Below are 18,963 nucleotides of genomic sequence, written 5' to 3'. Positions count from 1 at the left end.
ACAGCCATTAGTCTGCAAGGATCCGTTCTTTGATTTGGAAAAGAATTAGAAAGAACACTGCCTCATATATATTGCCTCGCACTGCTCTGACGCTCCTTGTCCTAGGTGTGTTTGACTCAATCTCATTCACGTTCAACTCATGCTGCAAGGAAAATAGAATTGTATGACAAGAGAATAAAAGAGAGCTAAATGACAAACGAATGACCGCAGTACAAAACACTGCATCCTGTCCGGCAAAAAAAAAAGAACTATAGTACATTGACTCAACTCCCATCTTTTCAAACACAAGATTCCGGCCAATGCGCCAGATTGTGTTGATCAAACAGTCAATTTCGTTGTACTAGATTATAAAAAGGAAACCATAAGTGCGCAACGTCGGGGACAAAACCAATTCGCCAAGAAGACAACCCTCAAATGAAAGCAAACCTGTCCTCCAAGATCTTAGTCAATCTTTGCAACAGCTCAAAGCAGCAAGTGTCCAGCGCAAATGATGAAATCAAAGACAACGACTTGACCTTCCTCGGCAAGCATTGCCCAATCGCTTGTGGCTTTCCCTGTCTGTTGTCCTCGTCCGCTTGCGCATGTTTGGCAGTGCATGACTATTCTGTATAAACACTTTTTTCCCCTTCTAACCATTCCCGCAACAATGGTATTTTCGGCTGACAAATTAGATACGGAGTCGTGATTAAAATGGAAACGGGCCCGAAGAGGTAATGAAAAGACTAAGCATATAAGGAAATGTGTGGCGTGGAGCCTGTGCTGCAAAGGGCATCGTGGTAGTCAGACATTGGTCGTACAGAGAGCAAGTCGTCACTAGAGCTAGGCTCGAGTATCGCCGGTTTATCGCAGAGAAAAGCCCTTGCGCTTGCCCTCTTTTTCAAGAGGGCGACCACTCTCGACGCGCTGCTTCTTATCTTCGAGCTCCAGACGTTGACGATCGAGCTGCTCCTTCATCTCGCGGTGCCGGGCGTAAAGCTCCTCCTCTGATTGCTTGAGTTTGCTCTCCTTTTCTTGAACCTTTTGCTGGAAGACCATCTTCATTTCAGCCTCCATCTTAGCGAGCTTCTGCTCGTGAAGTGCACGCTCTTCCTCCTGCTTAACGGCAGGGTTGACCTCCTTGAAGACGCTGGGGTCCTGGGAAACACCCATGGCAATAAGCTTGTCGGTACGGTAGTTCTCGTAGAGTGTGTTGTTGGTGTGCTCCTTGAGCTCCTCCATGTGGGTACGGATGAGCATCTGGCGTAGCTTGACGAAGTCGCAGTGCTCCTCGTTGTCAACCTCAATGGTACCCCAGGGGTACTGACGGCCACGGACGGCACGCCCATCGGGGGTCTTGATTTCGTTGGTGGCACCAACAACGGCAAAGGGGACCTTGGACATGATTTCGTTGTTCTCAGCAATGGTCTCCTCGTCATCAAGCTCGTAGCGGGGTCCCTCGAAAATCTGGATACCGTGATGTCTAATGTCGGACAAGATCTAGGTGGTATTAGCATCGAGTTACGAGCGAAAACAGCTTATCCATGACTGAAACTTACTCGGGCCTTGAAACTGGCGATTTCCTCATCGGTGAGGGTGTCAGACTTGGCAATGACGGGAATCAGGTTCACCTTGGTGTGAAGGCGGCGCATGACCTCAATGTCAAGAGGCTTGAGGGAGTGGCCAGTAGGCTGGATGAAGAAGACACAAGCGTGAATTCTGTTGTCAACGATGTTCATGCGGTTGACCTTGTTCTCGGCATCGAGATAGGCATCGTAGCGCTGTTCAATGTTGTCGGTAATGGGGCGCCAAGACTCGTCATTGTTGACAAAGTCGCCAAATCCGGGGGTATCAACGACGGTCAGACGAAGGCGGACACCGGCTTCTTCAATATCGGCACTGATGGACTGAATGGTGACGGTCTTGGGGATGATGTCGAGGCTAGGCCCCTTGCGCTCCTTAGGTGGGTACAGAGAGGTGTTGAAGAGAGTATTGACGAGAGTAGACTTGCCGAGGCCAGATTCGCCTGTGCGCGGGTTAGACAAGTTCAACAAAGAGTCGTCATCAGACTTACCAACAACCATGACGTTGAAGTTGAACCCCTTGCGGACACTCTTGCGGTGCCACTGGTTTGGAAGATTGGCAAATCCGACATAGCCAGTCAACTTGCGTCTGACAATGTTCCTGGTATCCTGCACAGCAGAAGCAGAGACATCTACTGACACAGGGTTAGAAGGGATGACCCCTTTACCGAAGTCTGCTGGAATATCAAGCTTGCCGTTAGCGGGAGAAGCGGGCGCCATCGTGGGCGGGGAGGCGGTGCCGTTCGTAGCTGCGAAGAATGTTAGTAAAGCGCTGCGACATAAGAGCAGCAGAGTCGACTATATATATAGAGAAGGGCATGTGCATTGGCAATTGGGTTTTCCTGACAGATGGGGGTGCCACTGCCTTGTTTTTGGATAGTGGAGGCTGAGGTGGCCGCCTCTGCGAAGTCTGAGCTTCCGCCGTCAGAATCGAATCTGATTGAGTCCATTGATCCAGAATACAACTCGCTGAAGGACATTGATTTCAAAGGAAGCTTTGGCGGCTCATCCACATCGAGCATGCTCCGGTATGGCTGAGCAGCGTTTGGCGCGACTGCGACTAGAGAACTTGGACGCCCAGATGCCGCTGAGACGCTCGCAATTCGCTTTGGTTTTGGCTCATGGGGTTTTGGGCTTCCAAGGTCTATTTTGGCCGCCGCGAGAGATGCCTGGTCCAGTTGCAGACTTCGAGTGCGAGACCTGACTTGCTGCACAAAATCAAATGGCATGGTAGAAAAAGTACTGCTAGTCCGCGGTGCTGTGATGGGGCGGACGTCCAAAAATTCGAAGCCAAGAAATCGTAGATTGTAAAAGTTGATGCCAGGCCAAGGAGTCGTGGAACAAGAGAAAATTGAACGAAGGGAGGTGATGAGAAGAATCGCGGGAAAGTTGCAGGCAATGTGTACGCCCAACCGCGTGGCGGTTTTGGCCCAGAAACAGCCCCTTTTGCCTTTGCGACTGCCATTTGGCGCGAAGCAGCGTGTCAAGTGAAGAAAGAGGAGTCTTACCCATGATTATGTATAAAGAGCGGTCGACCGGTTCTTAAAGAATGGTTGGAAAGTACGGCTTCTGGTAAGCTGATTAGCAGTGCTCCTGAATTACGAGTGGACATGCGTCATCATGGTGTTTCAAGAACGGGGTCACGGCACGCGTAATTGAGCGGGCTTGACTCCAAAAAGATGTGACGTTTGGGGAGCAATCGTAATGATACGAGCCCAGAGGAAATATATTGTTTTGCGCGATGGCTTCGTCGGAAGGAATGAGGAGGCGAAGCGTTTGGGGAGAGCTACCTACCTATCAAAGGATGACAGATCCTAAGTGACAGCGAAGGCGGGTTGGGAGACCCAGATTGATCTCCTGGAGAAGAAGCGTCAAGAGTTCGCAAACACGCAACTGAGAAACGAGGGAGGCAGTAGCGATGATGGCGGAAGAACGACGAAAGGAACTGACGTGAGGATCGCGGGTTTGGCTGGCGACAAGGAGGAGAAGGGGGACTTTTCTTTGGGGGGTCAGGGATGAATTGGGGGACAGGAGGTGGAATTTGTGCCTTGCTGGCCTGCAACTGCTTCGCACAGCGTGTGACCACTGGCCAGTAGGAGGCTTGTGCTGGCTGCTGAGTGCTGGGGCCCTTGCCCCGGGGGTTATTGGGTCCTGATTAGAGTGGCACCTGGCAAAAGGGGTTTGTGCGGCGCTAACCATGCACGGCCTAGCGTCCTCAGGGGGCGGGTCGGCTTCTCTTTTATGGAAGCTCAACGCAACTAGAGCACTTTGTCTGTAATGATGATCACGGCAATATAAGAGGTAGGTACCTAGAAACAAGTACTGGCCAAGGTAGGCATCGAGGTAGTTCTCTGTCCGAGACCTTGCCCAAAGCTTTTTATTGGCTAGCCGAGTAGAACCAACATCTCAGTCGCCCATTTTATGAATGAAGAAATAAATACAGGGCTCACTTTTTTCATGGATGCAGTAACACGTTGCAATGTTTCCGCAGCAGACGTCAACTGCGTGTATGCACACTTACCCGTGGCCCACCACTACACTTGAGACGGCTAATAACTGATCACAGACCTGTCCAAACTTCAGACACTGTTGTGTGACACCTTGGAGCTCATAAACTCGATTTATTCTTGACTTGCAATAGTTGATGTGTTGTCTCCTTTTTTTCTTTTCGGCCGCTTCACTCATGTCTCTTGCACAGTGGGACGAATATGCACCTCCAGGAAAGGGGGCCAAGCAGAATCGGCCGACGCCCTATCCGCACTTGGCGATGCAAAAGCAAATAAGACGCCTGTGATCTGTTGTTTTTTCGTCTCTTATTTCATCTCACGCTCTTGGCCCACGGACGTCGACGCACCCAACGCTACGCCCGGGCGAACTTGGCACATTTGACTTTTTGCACAGTCACAAGATCATCCGCTATTTACTCAATGGCCTACCCCAGACTACTAGCACGTTTCCAGCACTGGCGCTCTAGCCAGCCACCTAAGAAGTAGTGTCCACTAGTTATCCGTAGGTACATAGGTAGCTACTCGTGGAGTCGTGGCCTTGGTGTTGTAGCGAGCTGCTGTCATTGCAGCGCTTGTCGTTACCACGATGGTATGCGAACCTCATCATCTTGCGTGCGGGAGCTGCAGCCATTGCTCAACATCACACAGATCAGTAGAGCCATGCATGTCGATACGAAGGAGCTCCGTATTTTTGGACGCCATTGCTGACGGATATCTTGCCCGCGGCACCGCATTCGAGCCCGACCAGATGCATGATGCGAGTGTCGGTAGCATGTTGCACCCTGACGGTGCGTAGGGCACACTCCTAAAAAATGGATGTTTCGGCCATTTCATGTCAGCTTCAAGGGTAAATCTTGAGCTACTGATTCAACGCCATGTCTGCTATCGCGCACTCAGCCTTATATGCTTCTCCAGCAACGAAGTCCGCTACGGTAGCAGACAGTACCCGACAGAGTAGATGCAACAACTGAAGACTGCACAAAGTCAAGCCATGCATCAGCGACCGCTTCAAAGCTGTCGCCGAGGCGTTGAAGCAACGCCGTGAGAGGTATAGGGTGGGAAGCCACCAGCCGCTGTGGAAGGGTTGGTCACCAACGTCGGAGGTGGATGTTTGCTTTTTATTGAGCAGACTGGAAGAAAAAAAACTCGGAAATCTAAAGAACACACCATGGCGCCAAAAATATAATAAAAACTCACGTGTATGCCGAAACGCTTGAAGGAATATTGAATAAGGTCAAACAGGACAGTCTCGAGCCGGTCCACAAAGCCTATCCACCCACTGCAAAGCATGGGCGATGGTGAAGGGCAACTTCATTGAAGATTTCGAGTGAAGGTAATATTATATACAGCAGGACTAAATAATACATGAAAGATAATCATTTTGTTTAAAGTACAGGGCCTTGGCCTTGGGCGAAGAACCTTTTCGATTCTTCACAGCGCTCGCTTTTACATCCAGGGCAGCGCAGAAGCATTTGCTTCGAGCAGGCGTCGCCGCTATGGAGATGCTGCTTCGCGATATCGGCGAGAGCCTCGATAAATATGCGACTGCCGTTCAAGCTCTCTGCTCGCTTGATGGTATCCTTGTGGCCGCTCTCGCCAATGACCTCCTCGTCTAGCTCATACAAAGTCTCAATGTGGTCCGAGGTGAAGGCAATTGGAACGAGTACTAGATCTGTGTGACCGCGAGCAACGTAGCTCGAGACTGTGTCCGAAGTCTGAGGGCCCAGCCAGGCACTGGGACCGACCTGCGATTGCCAGCAGATCCGGTAAGGGTTGCAGAAGTTGAGTTGCTGCATGACAGCATAGACCGTGGCCGCAACTTCACCAGGATATGGATCACCTATTATCGCCGTTAGAACTGGAAATACACGGCTCTCCTTCGTGTATACTAACCTCGATTAACGACCGACATGGGCAGACTATGGGCAGAGAAGAGCAGGACGACGTCCTTTCTTCGCTCTTCGGGATATTCGGCAAGCTTCGCCCGTATGTTGTGCGCAACAGCCTTGGCGAGGCCGGGATGTACTGGCCAGCGATCAATCACACTCCAGTTAATCGCACCCTCAGTCTCTGCCCTCGTGTTGCCTTCCAGTCTGTGTCGCCACTTCCACAGCTCGTTGATGCTGCTGCCCGTCGTCGAGCAAGAATATTGGGGGTATTGAGTAAACGCCACAGCTCGACCACCTTTTCCGCCGCCAAAACCATCTTGGAGCATTTTCTTGTACATGTCTTCGGTGAGGGGATTCGCATAGCGGAAAGCGACGTAGGGCTTGTGAGGGGCCGTCTCGGGCGAAATATTGTCGAGGATCTTGCACATCTCAGCGCATTGATGTTCGGACCACTCTCGGATAGGTGAGCCTCCTCCAATGGCCTCGTATTGTTTCTGAATCTTGGGTGTGCGGCGAGCAGAGATCAATGGACCAAGATAGTTTTGTAGTCGCCCGAGCGGGATGAGATCACCATCGGACTGCGGAAGGTCGGTCGGGTTAGAACACGACGGCAACACGGTGCGAAAAATTGCTTACGAACAAGCGACTCAAGAAGTCGCCGACCTCCGCTGTGGTGGATGGGCCGCCCATGTTGAGGAAGACCATCGCTGTTGGGCCCTTGGAACCTGTGGCATTTTGTGTGACTGGCGGCGCTGACGTAGTGGCGAGGTGCCGTCTCTGAATTGCAATCTGCTGCAAGCTTGCGCTGCTTCTAGGAAGTTTCTGGCACAGCTGCCTCGTGGTGATACGGAGTGCCATTATGCTGCAATTGCGACTGATGAAGAAGCAAAATTGAAATCCACGATGTGAGCTGCGAAACAAAAATATGTAAAATGCGGACTCGCGAGCGATCTAGAGCTTGCGCTGCTTCTCCGGAGATCAACCCAGCCGACGGGCTACTGCCGAGCTGACAGACTGTTACTAAGTACTTCTATGAAGGCACTGTTGTGGGCAGAAGCCCAGGTAACTACTAACGGACATGGTGGCCAATCGCCGTGCTGCGAATAATCAACTGACATGCACGTGATCTCGTGTTAGATCGCGACGCTTAATTCGGTCCTGGCCAACGCGTTCGTGCCTAGAGCTCGCTCTAGGCAGCATCCGGGACCCACTCACGACTATGCCAGCTCGTCCACGTTGAGCTTCTTATAGAAATAATCATTGATTTGCTCAATGTCCTGCTGCTCTCAAATTTACTGCTCACCTGATCCATCAGATTCGCGAAAATGGCAGACAGCAAAGACTGGAGAGGGGTTGAGGAAGACGAGGGTGACCAGGAGATTGACGAAACTGTGAGTTCCTCCAGTGTTTACTCACTGGCATCAGCCTCTTTCATCATGCTAACGCGCACAGTCATACAAAGCGCAAAAAGATGCCGTATTACTAGCGATTGAGGTCAGCGAGTCGATGCTCAAGGCACCACCACCTTCAGACTCCAAGAAAGCAGACCGGGATAGCCCCGTTCAAGCTGCTTTGAAGTGTGCGTACCACTTCATGGAGCAGCGCATTATATCCAATCCCAAGGACATGATTGGTATACTGCTGTTCGGTACCGAAAAGACAAGGTTTCAGCTTGATGAGAATGGCAGAAGTGGCCTGGGATACCCTCATTGCTATCTGTTTACCGACCTGGACGTGCCATCGGCAGACGATGTCAAGGCATTGAAGTCTCTTGTCGAAGACGAAGAGGATGAAGACGGAATTATAAAGCCAACTTCAGAAACGGTATCCATGTCGAATGTCTTATTCTGCGCCAACCAAATTTTCACAACGCGGGCTGCTAACTTTGGGAGTCGGCGCCTGTTTCTTGTCACTGACAATGATAACCCCCACTCTACAGACAAAGCCGCCAGATCAGCCGCCGCTGTGCGCGCCAAAGACTTGTATGATTTGGGCGTGTCGATAGATCTCTTCCCCATTTCGCATCAAGACTCCAAATTTGATTTGGCCAAGTTTTACGATGTATGCTCTCCTTTGATTCCTCAACAGTTGTCCTTTACTGATATATTCTCTAGGATATTCTATATCGGGATCCTCTGGCCGAAGCAAATTCTCAAGAAGTCGCAGTCTCAAAATCTGGGGATGGGCTCAACCTGCTTACTTCCCTCATTTCAAACATCAACTCAAAACAAACTCCGAAGCGGTCGCTATTCTCTAATCTTCCATTCGAGATTGCACCTGGTTTGCGAATATCTGTCAAGGGTTACAACATCATTCACAGACAAGCCCCGGCGAGGACCTGCTACATTTGGTTGGACGGTGAAAAGCCGCAGCTAGCAGTGGGTGAAACAACCCGAATCGCGGAAGATAGTACGCGAACCGTCGAGAAGGGCGAGATGAAGAAGGCATATAAATTCGGTGGAGAGTATGTATACTTTTCACCCGAGGAACAAAAGAGTCTCAAGGACTTTGGCAGTCCTATCATCAGGATCATTGGCTTCAAGTCTCGCCGCTCGATTCCAATCTGGAGCAGCGTCAAGAAATCAAGTTTCATTTATCCGAGCGAAGAGGATTACGTCGGCTCTACGCGCGTTTTCACAGCGCTATGGGGGAAGCTACTGAAAAGTGACAAGGTGGCTCTCGCGTGGTGCATTGTGCGAACTAATGCGAATCCAATGCTGGCCGCCATTATGCCCTCCAAACCACAATCTGACGAAGACTCGGGAACACCATATCTACCTGCTGGACTCTGGCTATATCCTCTTCCCTTTGCAGATGATCTCAGAGACATTAAACCTCCCGGCAAAATGGCGCAGGCCTCGGATGATCTCAAAACTCAAATGCGTACCATTATCCAGCAGCTGCAGCTGCCCAAGGCAATGTACAACCCGACCAAGTACCCCAACCCATCGCTGCAGTGGCACTACAAGATTCTTCAGGCTCTTGCTCTTGAAGAAGAAGTGCCCGAATCGGCCGAAGACGCTACTCTGCCCAAGTTCAAGGCCATTAGCAAACGCGCTGGCGGTTACCTTGAAGACTGGTCTGAGACTCTATCCAGAGAGGCCAAGTCAACCACTGAAGCAAGAGCTGTCAAGAGAGAAAATGACGACGAGCTGCCTGAGCGGCCGGCCAAGCGTGGAAAGACGGCTTCTGCTCAACCAGGCGGGTCGGAACTGACGTCCGCACAAGTGAAAGCTGCCGTAGGGGACGGATCGATCTCGAAAATGACAGTTGCTCAACTCAAGGACGTTGCAGCAGAAAGAGGCCTCAGCACTAGTGGAAGGAAAGCTGATATAATTGAAAGGATAGAGCAATGGGCAGATAATTGATGGGCAGCAGATGAGTTGTTGATGTACATTTGTTGTTAGCTGTCTGTATGAGAAACATGAATTCTGAAGTTATCAGGAGAAACAAAAATAAAGTAAAAACCCAAATCAAATGAGCGGATACTCCTGGCTGGATAAAAGTGATCGGCCCGGCATTTTCATTACACCTGTGCTTTGCTACAATATATCTAGGTACCTCTTGTTTGTTACTTATTATTATTAGGCAAGGACAATGGACCGCGTGTGCTGCGGAGCGTGATGGCGCGCGCCTGGCCTTGGTCGAGCCACGCGCCCCACACACAAGTTCTTGGAGAACTTGCGCGCCAACCAGTTGAGGCCAACATAATTGCGCCGGACGTCAGTGCTCGGCTGCTTCATCGCCAGGAAGCCCAATTTGCTTCCCAGTCTTTGACAGCGATCCGAGCGCCCGTCGATACAAAATCGCCATGGCAGACTTTTTGGCCTCGTTCAAATTTGGCGCGGCGGAGGATGACGAGCCCGTGCGAGTAGAAGCTTGTGCAAGCCTCGACGAAGTGCAATCCCGCTTCCGCGATGGCTACGAGGGAAAAGTGACCGAAACGCGAGCGGAACACATGATTATAAGCATCGACATTGGACCCTCGACTCAGTTTACCATTTTCGACAGTCATGGCGACGACAACGTCGACCCCAGCCTAAGCAGAATCTCCGCCCGCGATGCTTTGGTGTCGCAGCCGCAGCAGAACCCTACCACGCAACGAGCCGTCGCGCGAGAGATTCTCAACGCCATTGGAGAAATAGACTCGAGTACATGGTCGATTATTGAGGAAGAGCGCAAAGCGCAGGGCTGGTTCATCACGTATGTCTGTAATCACTCTTGGAAGCAGTGGACACGGCACGACACGGCGGCACAGGCGCCTCCAATCCTTGAATACAGCCACAAGGAGCTGGACTTTTTGTCTCGAGGTGAGTTTCCATCGAGATATAGGAAACGGCGACCGGACGGCTACTGACCTTTACAGCGCGACCTGCGTTTGACTGTCGAGGAACAGTGACGATCAGCTTTTCGAAAGGCAACAGTGCTATAACCGTCAACTACTCACACACTCCTTTCCATCGGACAGTCGGTGAGCAATACGACTTATTCAAGCCGCCACCTCCGCCCCCGAGAGTCGCACCTGAGAAGAAGACGCCCGGCTCGGCCAAGAAGAGGGACACGCCACGCAGGAAACAAGCCGCGACTGGACCGGATGGAGAGCCCCTCCCTAAGAAGCCGAGGAAACGACCCAGAAAAGGCGCAAAGAATCAGCTTTCAAAGGCAGAGTTGGTTCCCATCGCAGACGATGGGACGTCGGTGTCTGCAGTCGATGCTGCGGACCAGGTTGCTCTTGCAGCTCTTTCAGCAGCGACAGCTGAAGAAACTGTTCCGAACGATGGCGCGGCGGAGACGGCCCAGAATAGCACAGCATCGCTGAATGTTTCGCCCGAAGAGGCGGTACGACGGCGCGAAACGGCCACCAAGAGGCTCACCGAGGCTGGCATTGACCCGGCCACGCTCAGTGCGGGTCAATTCAGCATTTTTTCCAACCAGTCGCCAGAAGTGCAGACAGAGTCTCTGAATATGCTCGTCAAGTACGGTGCAGAGAGGCTGCACATTGTGCATCCAGTAAAGAAGGATAGCCCACGACCGGCTCCGAGCCAGCCTGATGCCGAATCTATAGCGTCCGGCGCTGTCAGTCCTAACCGGCTTGCGAACGATACTGCGAGCGAAGATGCTGATGCCGGTGTCTCTGCCGCTGAAGCAACTGCTAAGCCAAAGACACCAAGCAAAGCCAAAGCCGGAACGAAATCACGAGTCTTTTGTTTCAACTGCAAGCTCTCAAAATCCAAGGTACGTTGAAAAGACAAACGGAATTGAAACGAAAGTCTAACGTTGTTCAGTGTTCTAAAGACAAGCCTATATGTACTGTGTGTCAAGAGTCTGGGTTGACCTGCGAGTACCCAGCGTCCAAACCCAGACCCAGGAAATCTGCTGCTCTTGTGACAGAAGATGAGGATACCATCATGTCGGAGACTATGGATGCCGAAGGCGAGGCAGTAGTCCCTAGGACAGAAGATGTCGTTCTCGCAGAAGTCGAGGAACCCCGCCAACCATCGACCTTTGCGCAGGTTCCCATTGCAGACATGATGCAAATTACTCCAGATAGTGAGGGCAATGGCTCTCGCCCCATTGGAGAAGCGAGTATTCAACCTTCATACGAAAATACCCCTCCGACAAGCTCGCTCAACTGGAGCTCAGGCGGCCTAGCACTGCCTCAAGGGAGGGTCTTTTATCCTCCGGCCGTTACAACAGTACCGGAAGAACCGCTGCCAAACAACGCCAGTACCGTTGTGGGTGCACCGGCCCTAAAGAGGTCCCAGCGGGCGCCGAAACCTACAGCAAAGGCTATGGGCCGTGTACCGACTCCTGCTCAGGCCCTCATCGCTTCACCCACTCGCGAAAGACACGAGAGTCCCCTTGAACGCCACAATCCTAGAAGACACGAGGCCCAACCACGCAACCAGCTTGCCTTTGACCGGGCTCCGGCTGATCCATACGGTCAATCGGTAACTCAGCCGCAGTACGCGAGTGATGCGCATCGACAAAACACCAGCTATGGCCAGAGCCAAGCAGCTTATCCTCCATTGCTAGACACCGCATCGGAGAGAGTTGCGTATGATCCTCATGCGAGTGCGTATCGCAATCCTGCACCGCCCAGGTCATTCAGCCAGCAGAAGCCGTCGGCCCCTGCACATGCTGGCGCCGCCAAGCCCTCATGGCCCAGTCGCGGGCACGATGTTGCGGCAGCAGACAATCACCACAGAACACACGGCTATGGAGGAAGCACTAGTCCAGCCAATGCGATGTCGTTGGCGCATCCACCGAACCAGCGTCACAGAAGCAGCGGCAGCCATGACGGAGCGCACGGCATTATGGGCGCAGCTAAGCGCAGCGTCTCGTCGCAAAAGTCGTACTCGTCGCAGTCGACGCAGCAGCAGGCCTCGGCTGTACCAAACCAGCAGCAGCACTCGCAGCAGCACTCGCAGCAACACTCGCAGCAGTCTTGGTATGGATATAATGGTCTCCATGGCAGCTCTACGACCAACACGCATCAGAACCACAGCTGGGGAGGCTCGACTGGCAACGGCTGGAATTGAGTTCTAGAGTTGAACTTGAGTGTTTGGCAAGATCTGGTTCTGCGGAAAACCTGTATATAGAAAGACGACGAAGTAATATGGGAATGGAGTGGTATTTGGGCTTGGCGTTTGCGGTCTCGGTCCGGAATTTTTTGCTTCTTCGTTGTTGTAGCGCAAGGGATGCCAAGGCACCTTTCATGATGGAGGAGACTTTTTAGCACTGCCCCCTCATTTTCTACTATTTTTCGATGAAAACAATTGGCTTCAGTGGTGATGGTCTGGAATGAATACCTGTGTATTAATATTGAAATAAATTAGATGCAACGCTGTCTATATTACATGCTTCTTTAGCCAATTACCCTCGTACCGATGTTTTGCTCTGTTCAGCAATTGTCACTCTTTAATTTTCTTTTCCTTTAGTCTGCGAGTGCAAACTTGCTCATCGCGCGAAGCCTCGCACCGAAAAAGTACAGGAGCCAGATGCCGATGATGCCGATGACGCTGAGGCCGCCGAGCAGGCTCGTGCCCCTAGCGACGCCGAGGTTGCCAAAGAGAGGGTGGGCAAACAGGACGCTGCCGCAGGCGAGGGCGCTGCGGAAGAAGTCGTTGGCGGCAAAGAGGCTGGCGGCGTACTGGGGGTAGCTGAGCGGAATGTAGACAAAGATGCACTGCATGACGACGAAGACGGTGGCGCCGTAGATGGTGATGCCGATGGTGGGCACGATCCAGTGGATCGAGGCGCGGGCGGTCCAGGCAAAGAGGAAGAGGCCAATGGTCGGGCCAAAGGCGGCGCCGAGGGCGGGAACGAGACGCTCTTCCTGGGCGCCGAAGCCAAACTTGACGATGCGGGGATTCATGTAAAAGTACAGGTAGCAAAAGTAGGTGACGACACCGATGATGCAGGCTATGAGGATACACAGAAAGACTAGGCCGACCTGGCCGAGGCTCATGTGGTAATCGACGGGGTATACGAGCGGGAAGACTTCAAAGACTATTTCTGTTGTTAGTTGCCGAGTTAAAAACAAGTTGTAGAAGGGTTGTTGCTTACAAGAGTAGTAGATGCCGTAGATGATGGCGCTGTAGATTTGCACAAACAGGACAGCAGGGTCCTTGATGGTGATTTCGAGAGGCTTGATGAGGGCATCCATGAAGACGGCAGTCGTGTTTTGGCTGCGCTGGTCGATTTCGCTCTGGGACATGAAGCGGGCATCGCCAGTGACCTTGCGGAGACGCTGCGCGCGGTGCAGCAGGATCGTGGCGCTGCTCGTCTCGGGGAGAAACAGGAGCATGAGGATGAAGATGGGAGACGAGGCCCAGATGGACTCGTACAGGGACCAGCGCCAGCCCATGACTGGTACGGAGAAGCCGCTGAGAAGAGGACCAAGAGCAGCTAAAAAAGTAGTCAGCAAGATGATGATGATATAATAGTCCCTGGGGGGTTGGTTTAGTAACGTCAAAACTTACGTCCGCAGTAGGCAGCAGAGACCCAAGCCATCATGGCGTATGGAATCGCCATTAGGCTATACATGTCGCCGAGCGACGCGCCGCCCGACGCCAGACACGGCGAACCAAAGAACCCTTGCAGGAAGCGCAGCACCATGAGTCCCGCAAAGCTGTGCACCAGCGCCGTCGGGATGGACAGGACGACGAACAGGAACATGGTGACGGCGTAGACGGGGTTGCGGCCGATGCGGGGAATCTCGCTGAGCGGAGAGAAGAGCAGCGGGCCGACGCCGTAGCCGAGGACGTAGAGCGAGAGGCCGAGCGAGGCGTCGAGGGCGCCGACGCCAAACTCGCGCATGACGCCGGCGCTCGAGGTGGTGTAGATGGCCGAGGTGGTGTAGACGACAAAGGTGTAGAGGCAGATGAGGAGCGCAATGGCGTTGCGCTTGCCGTTGGACCAGTTGTGCGGGTTGGCGGCGTCGTCGGTGCGGTACCAGTCGACGAGGACGGTACCGGTGCCGTCCTTGGTCTGCTGGGGCGCAATGGCGAGGGAGTGCGTCTTTTCGGCGCGGTGCAGTTGGTCGGCTTCGAGAGCGGCTTCGGTGATTTGGTTGATGCCGGAGCGGTGTGAGGGGATGGGGGCAAGAGGTGCGGGTGCGACATCATCGCTGTCCGTTACGACGTTGTCGTCGTCTAGGGTTGTAAAGGAGCCGGGTACCGGTTTGTGTTTTGTGGTCGCGGAGGATCCGTCGAGGATGGCGGCATAGGCCTCTGGGAGCTTAAAGTCGGGCTTCTCTTCGGGATACTGGAGGTAGCGGTTGTTGGTGGCCCAACGGATGATTTGGCCGATGGCGGCATCGCGGATAATGTCCGCCATTTTGTTGTGTATTGGTTGGTGGAGGGGGACTTTTCGAGAAAAGAATGCTCTTTACCCGAGTATGGCCAAAACGATTAACACACTTGAACCTGGAAAGCAAAGTCCTCGCACAAGTAGTATATGTGTCCACAGTAGACAAAGAGTTGATGATAGAGAGAGTCTATATGTCCACAGAGGAACCAACAGTCGAGAGCAGAGTGGGTTGGATGCAATTCTCTGTTATTATCTATACGAATCTATTAACAAGAGGCATGGCCTGCATACTTATACATTAAAGCAACCCCATCTTGTTTCGGCCGGCAGACGGGGCACGGAGCTATGGAACCTCTGCGAAGGCGATAATTAACAATGGTAGCCCCGATATGTCAGTGAAATCTGATTAATCAAGATGAAAAAAAAAAAAAAACCCCCCCTTAGTTTCCCAAAGAGGAAATGGCCTTGTGAGCCCCAGAATGGCGTTGGCGCCGTTGGCACGAGCAGCGGAGTTTATTAGTTTAACTGCGGCGCTATGTACGATTCCATCTGAATTCTTATAAATCCAAACCAAAAGAACAGAAAAGGAAGGGGGGGGATTAGAAAACTGCAACTAGCCTGAGAAAAGGATCTTCAGGCAACCGTGAAACAGCCTGCCCAACACACACAGAAACAACCCCCCCCTTCGCTTGGATCTGGCAGAAAGCGGCGGAGTTGAACTAGTTAACAGCAGCACAGAGTCAGGCCAAACAACCGTGCAGACGAATATATGGGTCTTGAGGGGGAACAAGGCTGGATAGTTTAGCGTCGCGGCACATCGGTGCTAAATATGTCGGAGATGATATGGATTACCAACCAGCAGTGGAGAGAGAGAGTTGAGTCAAACCATGGGTTGATGTGGGACTTTTGACCGCCAACAAGTAGTGTTTTATTATGGGTTGTTGTTTCTTCTCATCTTTGGTGTTGGCTATGATGGAATCATGGAGGTTTCAGAGTTGGCAAAACTCGGTATGGAAAAAAGCTTAATTGTTCGTTGAGAATTACGACAATGCAAAGCATCGGTAGACCATGGCAACTTGACACGCATGACGCGTTTTAGCTGGTAAATTACAGCCATCAAGGTAGATCAAGCAGCTTATTAACAACCTATGAACAGATTCTTTTTTCTTTCCTTTTTTTTCTTCTAAAAAAAAAACAATAAGTCATGTCGAGCGACTAACGCCATACCCACGAGTCCGGACTAGCTCAGAAACGTCAACTCAATCGTAACCAACTAGTGCAAGCCACACAGAGCATAGATTACAAACCCAAACATGACTGTTTCTGCATTAACAATGCACACAAGGCTTACACCCAAAACGCAATTCTCTGGCAAACATGACAACTTGATGGCGTGCGCATGCCTCTAGAGACCCCAAGAGTTCGCCTGCTGATTGCGAATGGCAAAGGCCTGCTCACGCAACCCCCCCCATCTCCGGCGAAACGCAATTTAGCGACGAGAGCGGAGGTTTTTTTTCTTTTCTCACGAAGCTTGGAAATCAATCCCAATATAGAGTTATAGGTAGCGCACTCTGCTCGCGCTTCGGCCTGCGGAGTTTTGGGGGGGCTTGAACGAACACATGTTCACGTACGGTTTGATTCCATACGTTCGTTGATGGGCTTAAAAAAGAGGCTACGACCAAGGCCCCACGTTTTTCAAAAGCAGTTTCGTTTCNCAAAAAAAAAAAAAAAAAAAAGAACAGTTCGCGTCTTCGTCCTGACTTGCTGCCTTCAAGTCGCAGCCCCAACGCCCCAACCCAGTCATTCCTCCGTTAAACCCCGGCCTCCCCCCTCTCTTTCCAGATAGGCCCAGTAGGGAAAAAGGAGAAAGAAAAAAAAAACACGTGGACAGTTCATACAGATTCTAGCTCGTGAGATTCGATTCACCAATATCTTTCGGCTTGAACAGCTTCGGAAGCGCGGACATAATCGGACAAGACGGGTGCTGACAACGCCGACACCTAACTACCGCCGTCGTTCGGTGGGCGTTGCAATCGCCGTTGGTTCCACAAATGACCGACAGCCGAGCAGCACGGACATCGGAGCAAAAGCAAGGTAAAAAAAAAATAAAAAATGCATGTTTGATTATTTCAGTCAAGATGGAGTAAAAATACAGAGCAAGTTGCGGTGGCTCTTCTATATACTTTGAGTCCCTTTGCGAAAAGCCGGCTGTTGATCCTGGTCATTTCTGCAGTGTCCTGACTCTTTCTGCCTCTGCAGTGTCCCTGACTCACGTTCATATCCAGTGAATCAGTGAATCAATGTCCCCCCCCCTGCTCGCCTTTTCCCCCCACATGTTGAACCTAAATTGCGAGGCCATTCAAAGAATCGTAGTCACTAGGATTGTTCGATTTGGGGTCGCTGCATCGTCTCGTCGAGCTTCTCCTTGAGCAGCATACCCTCCGCCGCCGTCTTCCCGTCCGCCAGCATCTTCTCCACCACCGCCGCCAATCGTGCCGCCATCGCGTCCCGCGCCTCCCCGGCTTCCTGTGCGCGCAGCTCCTCCAGTAGCCGATCCCGCAGCGCCGCCGTCGCCGGTTTCCCGGCGCGGCAGTGCGGGAGCAGCAGCAGCATCACCTCGACCGGCGGCCACGTCTCGTCACAGAGCTGCTCGTAGCGGGAATATAGCTCCAGCGCGAGCTCCGCGTCATCCTCGAGCACGTGGCGGGTGATGGCGGCGTGGACGAGCCGCGGCGGCGCGAGTAGCTTCTGTGCCGAGGCCGCAAGCAGCCACTCGTTGAGCTCGCGCCCGCGCTGGCCGGCGGCGGCGGCGGCGGTAATTAGACGCTGCACCGCAGCTTCACTGACGGGGATGCTGCTGGTGTGCATGATGCAGTGCAGGCGCGTCGCCGAAGCGAGGTCGTTGTCGAGGATGAAGGCGTCGATGAGGCTGTCGTAGTGGTAGTCTTGCACGCGGGTGCGCTGCGCAAGCATGTCCAGGGCTTCGCTGGCGAGCGTCGTATCGGCTTGCCGCGCCGCCGTGTTGAGCACGTTTTCCACGATGCCGTCGGCGAGGTGCACCTTGCCGCTGCGCACCAGCGTGTTCCATCCGGCGAGGGTCCCGGGGTAGTGAAACGCGGCGCTGCAGATATCCAGGGCGTAGCACTGCAGCGCATCCAGCCCGTCCGTCGACGCGAGCGACAGCCGCGCCGTCAGCACCTCCATCATCTCATCCACAAAGCCCATCTTGCCAAACACAAACACGAAAATGTCGTAGACCCACGGCGCGACGCGTGTGTTGCCCGCATGCAGCTCCATGAGCGTGTCGTAGGCCAGCTCGTACTGCTCGTCACGGAGCAGCGCCAGCGCCACTGTCTGCCTGTCTTCCGGCCAGTCGCGCGCGCGCGTCTGCTCAAGAATTTCCAGCATGGCGACGTAGCTGGGATGTACTGCAAGGGACTCGAGCGCTCCGCTGTAAAACTCCCGCGTCGGCTCAATGTTCTGCTGCGCCATATCCCGCATGAGCGCGACGAGCGCGACGCCGCTGCATTCGGGGTCGCTTAGCGTGTCCACGATGCACTCGTACAGAAATGCCGTCAGGCGCTGCTGGCGTCGCACGACCAGGTGCCGGACAATGTGCACAATACGGTTGTGCCGGTTCACATGCGACGCCGTGGCGATCCACGGCTTCTCGCGGCCGCGCAGCGTGTGCAGGTGGTCAATCAGCTCGTCGATGGACATGGCGAACAGCATCGCCTCGTTGGGCGGCGTCTCGCTCGTCAGCACGATGGTCGGCCGCGGCGTCGGCGTCGGTCCCGATGCCGGGCCCGCCCTGAGCATGTCTTGGATAAATGAATCGATGGATGTCGGCGCTTCTGTCGTGTTTACATGGCGCCGCGACGCCGTCGAGGTCGAGGCTGCTCGAGCAAACGCTGGGAGTCGCGCGGCGTGCCGCACGAGCGTCCTGTCAAAGGCAGGGCAGAGACAGCGCCAGAGGCCGTCGTAAACTATCGTGCTGCGCTGCATGACTATTTTTCTGACTGTCCCGCAGCTCTTTTCCTCCCCCCAAGGTTGTTGAGGAACCTGATAATTATTGGTACAAAGGGGACGACATCATTTTTGAGCCAGCGTTGCGCGGAAGTGTTCCGCAAGCAGCAACCGGGGCAATGCATCTGGCGAGGTTCAGTCTATGCTGGAGCAGCCCACCAGTGCCAC

At 53.0% G+C, this 18,963-nt stretch overlaps 6 protein-coding genes across 6 annotated transcripts; 2 read left to right on the top strand and 4 right to left on the bottom strand.

The window, feature by feature from the left end:
- Positions 1-840: 840 nt before the first annotated feature.
- BBA_06894 (Cell division/GTP binding protein) lies at positions 841-2,279 on the bottom strand (the record flags this gene model as incomplete). The annotated part of the gene is made up of 3 exons (XM_008601991.1): positions 841-1,476; positions 1,536-2,002; positions 2,051-2,279. The coding sequence occupies 3 exons, from the start codon at positions 2,277-2,279 to the stop codon at positions 841-843; spliced, it is 1,332 nt and encodes a 443-aa protein (XP_008600213.1).
- Positions 2,280-5,451: 3,172 nt separating this feature from the next.
- On the bottom strand, positions 5,452-6,813 carry BBA_06893 (ferrochelatase-like protein; the record flags this gene model as incomplete). The annotated part of the gene is made up of 3 exons (XM_008601990.1): positions 5,452-5,906; positions 5,960-6,533; positions 6,592-6,813. The coding sequence occupies 3 exons, from the start codon at positions 6,811-6,813 to the stop codon at positions 5,452-5,454; spliced, it is 1,251 nt and encodes a 416-aa protein (XP_008600212.1).
- A 467-nt stretch (positions 6,814-7,280) lies between these two features.
- On the top strand, positions 7,281-9,323 carry BBA_06892 (ku70 protein; the record flags this gene model as incomplete). The annotated part of the gene is made up of 3 exons (XM_008601989.1): positions 7,281-7,346; positions 7,408-8,016; positions 8,070-9,323. 3 exons carry the CDS (start codon positions 7,281-7,283, stop codon positions 9,321-9,323), a joined length of 1,929 nt encoding a protein of 642 aa, XP_008600211.1.
- A 443-nt stretch (positions 9,324-9,766) lies between these two features.
- Positions 9,767-12,497, top strand: BBA_06891 (uncharacterized protein; the record flags this gene model as incomplete). Its single annotated transcript, XM_008601988.1, has 3 exons — positions 9,767-10,265; positions 10,322-11,190; positions 11,280-12,497. 3 exons carry the CDS (start codon positions 9,767-9,769, stop codon positions 12,495-12,497), a joined length of 2,586 nt encoding a protein of 861 aa, XP_008600210.1.
- A 395-nt stretch (positions 12,498-12,892) lies between these two features.
- Positions 12,893-14,796, bottom strand: BBA_06890 (major facilitator superfamily transporter; the record flags this gene model as incomplete). The annotated part of the gene is made up of 3 exons (XM_008601987.1): positions 12,893-13,467; positions 13,525-13,866; positions 13,941-14,796. The coding sequence occupies 3 exons, from the start codon at positions 14,794-14,796 to the stop codon at positions 12,893-12,895; spliced, it is 1,773 nt and encodes a 590-aa protein (XP_008600209.1).
- A 2,349-nt stretch (positions 14,797-17,145) lies between these two features.
- On the bottom strand, positions 17,146-18,774 carry BBA_06889 (pentatricopeptide repeat domain-containing protein; the record flags this gene model as incomplete). The annotated part of the gene is made up of 1 exon (XM_008601986.1): positions 17,146-18,774. The coding sequence occupies one exon, from the start codon at positions 18,772-18,774 to the stop codon at positions 17,146-17,148; it is 1,629 nt and encodes a 542-aa protein (XP_008600208.1).
- Positions 18,775-18,963: the final 189 nt, after the last annotated feature.

The sequence above is a fragment of the Beauveria bassiana genome (genome assembly GCF_000280675.1).
Source record: "Beauveria bassiana ARSEF 2860 unplaced genomic scaffold BBA_S00021, whole genome shotgun sequence".
NCBI classification, from domain to species: Eukaryota; Fungi; Ascomycota; class Sordariomycetes; order Hypocreales; family Cordycipitaceae; genus Beauveria; species Beauveria bassiana.
The sequence above is the reverse complement of the archived record's forward strand: the minus strand, read 5'-3'. Positions and strand labels throughout refer to the sequence as shown.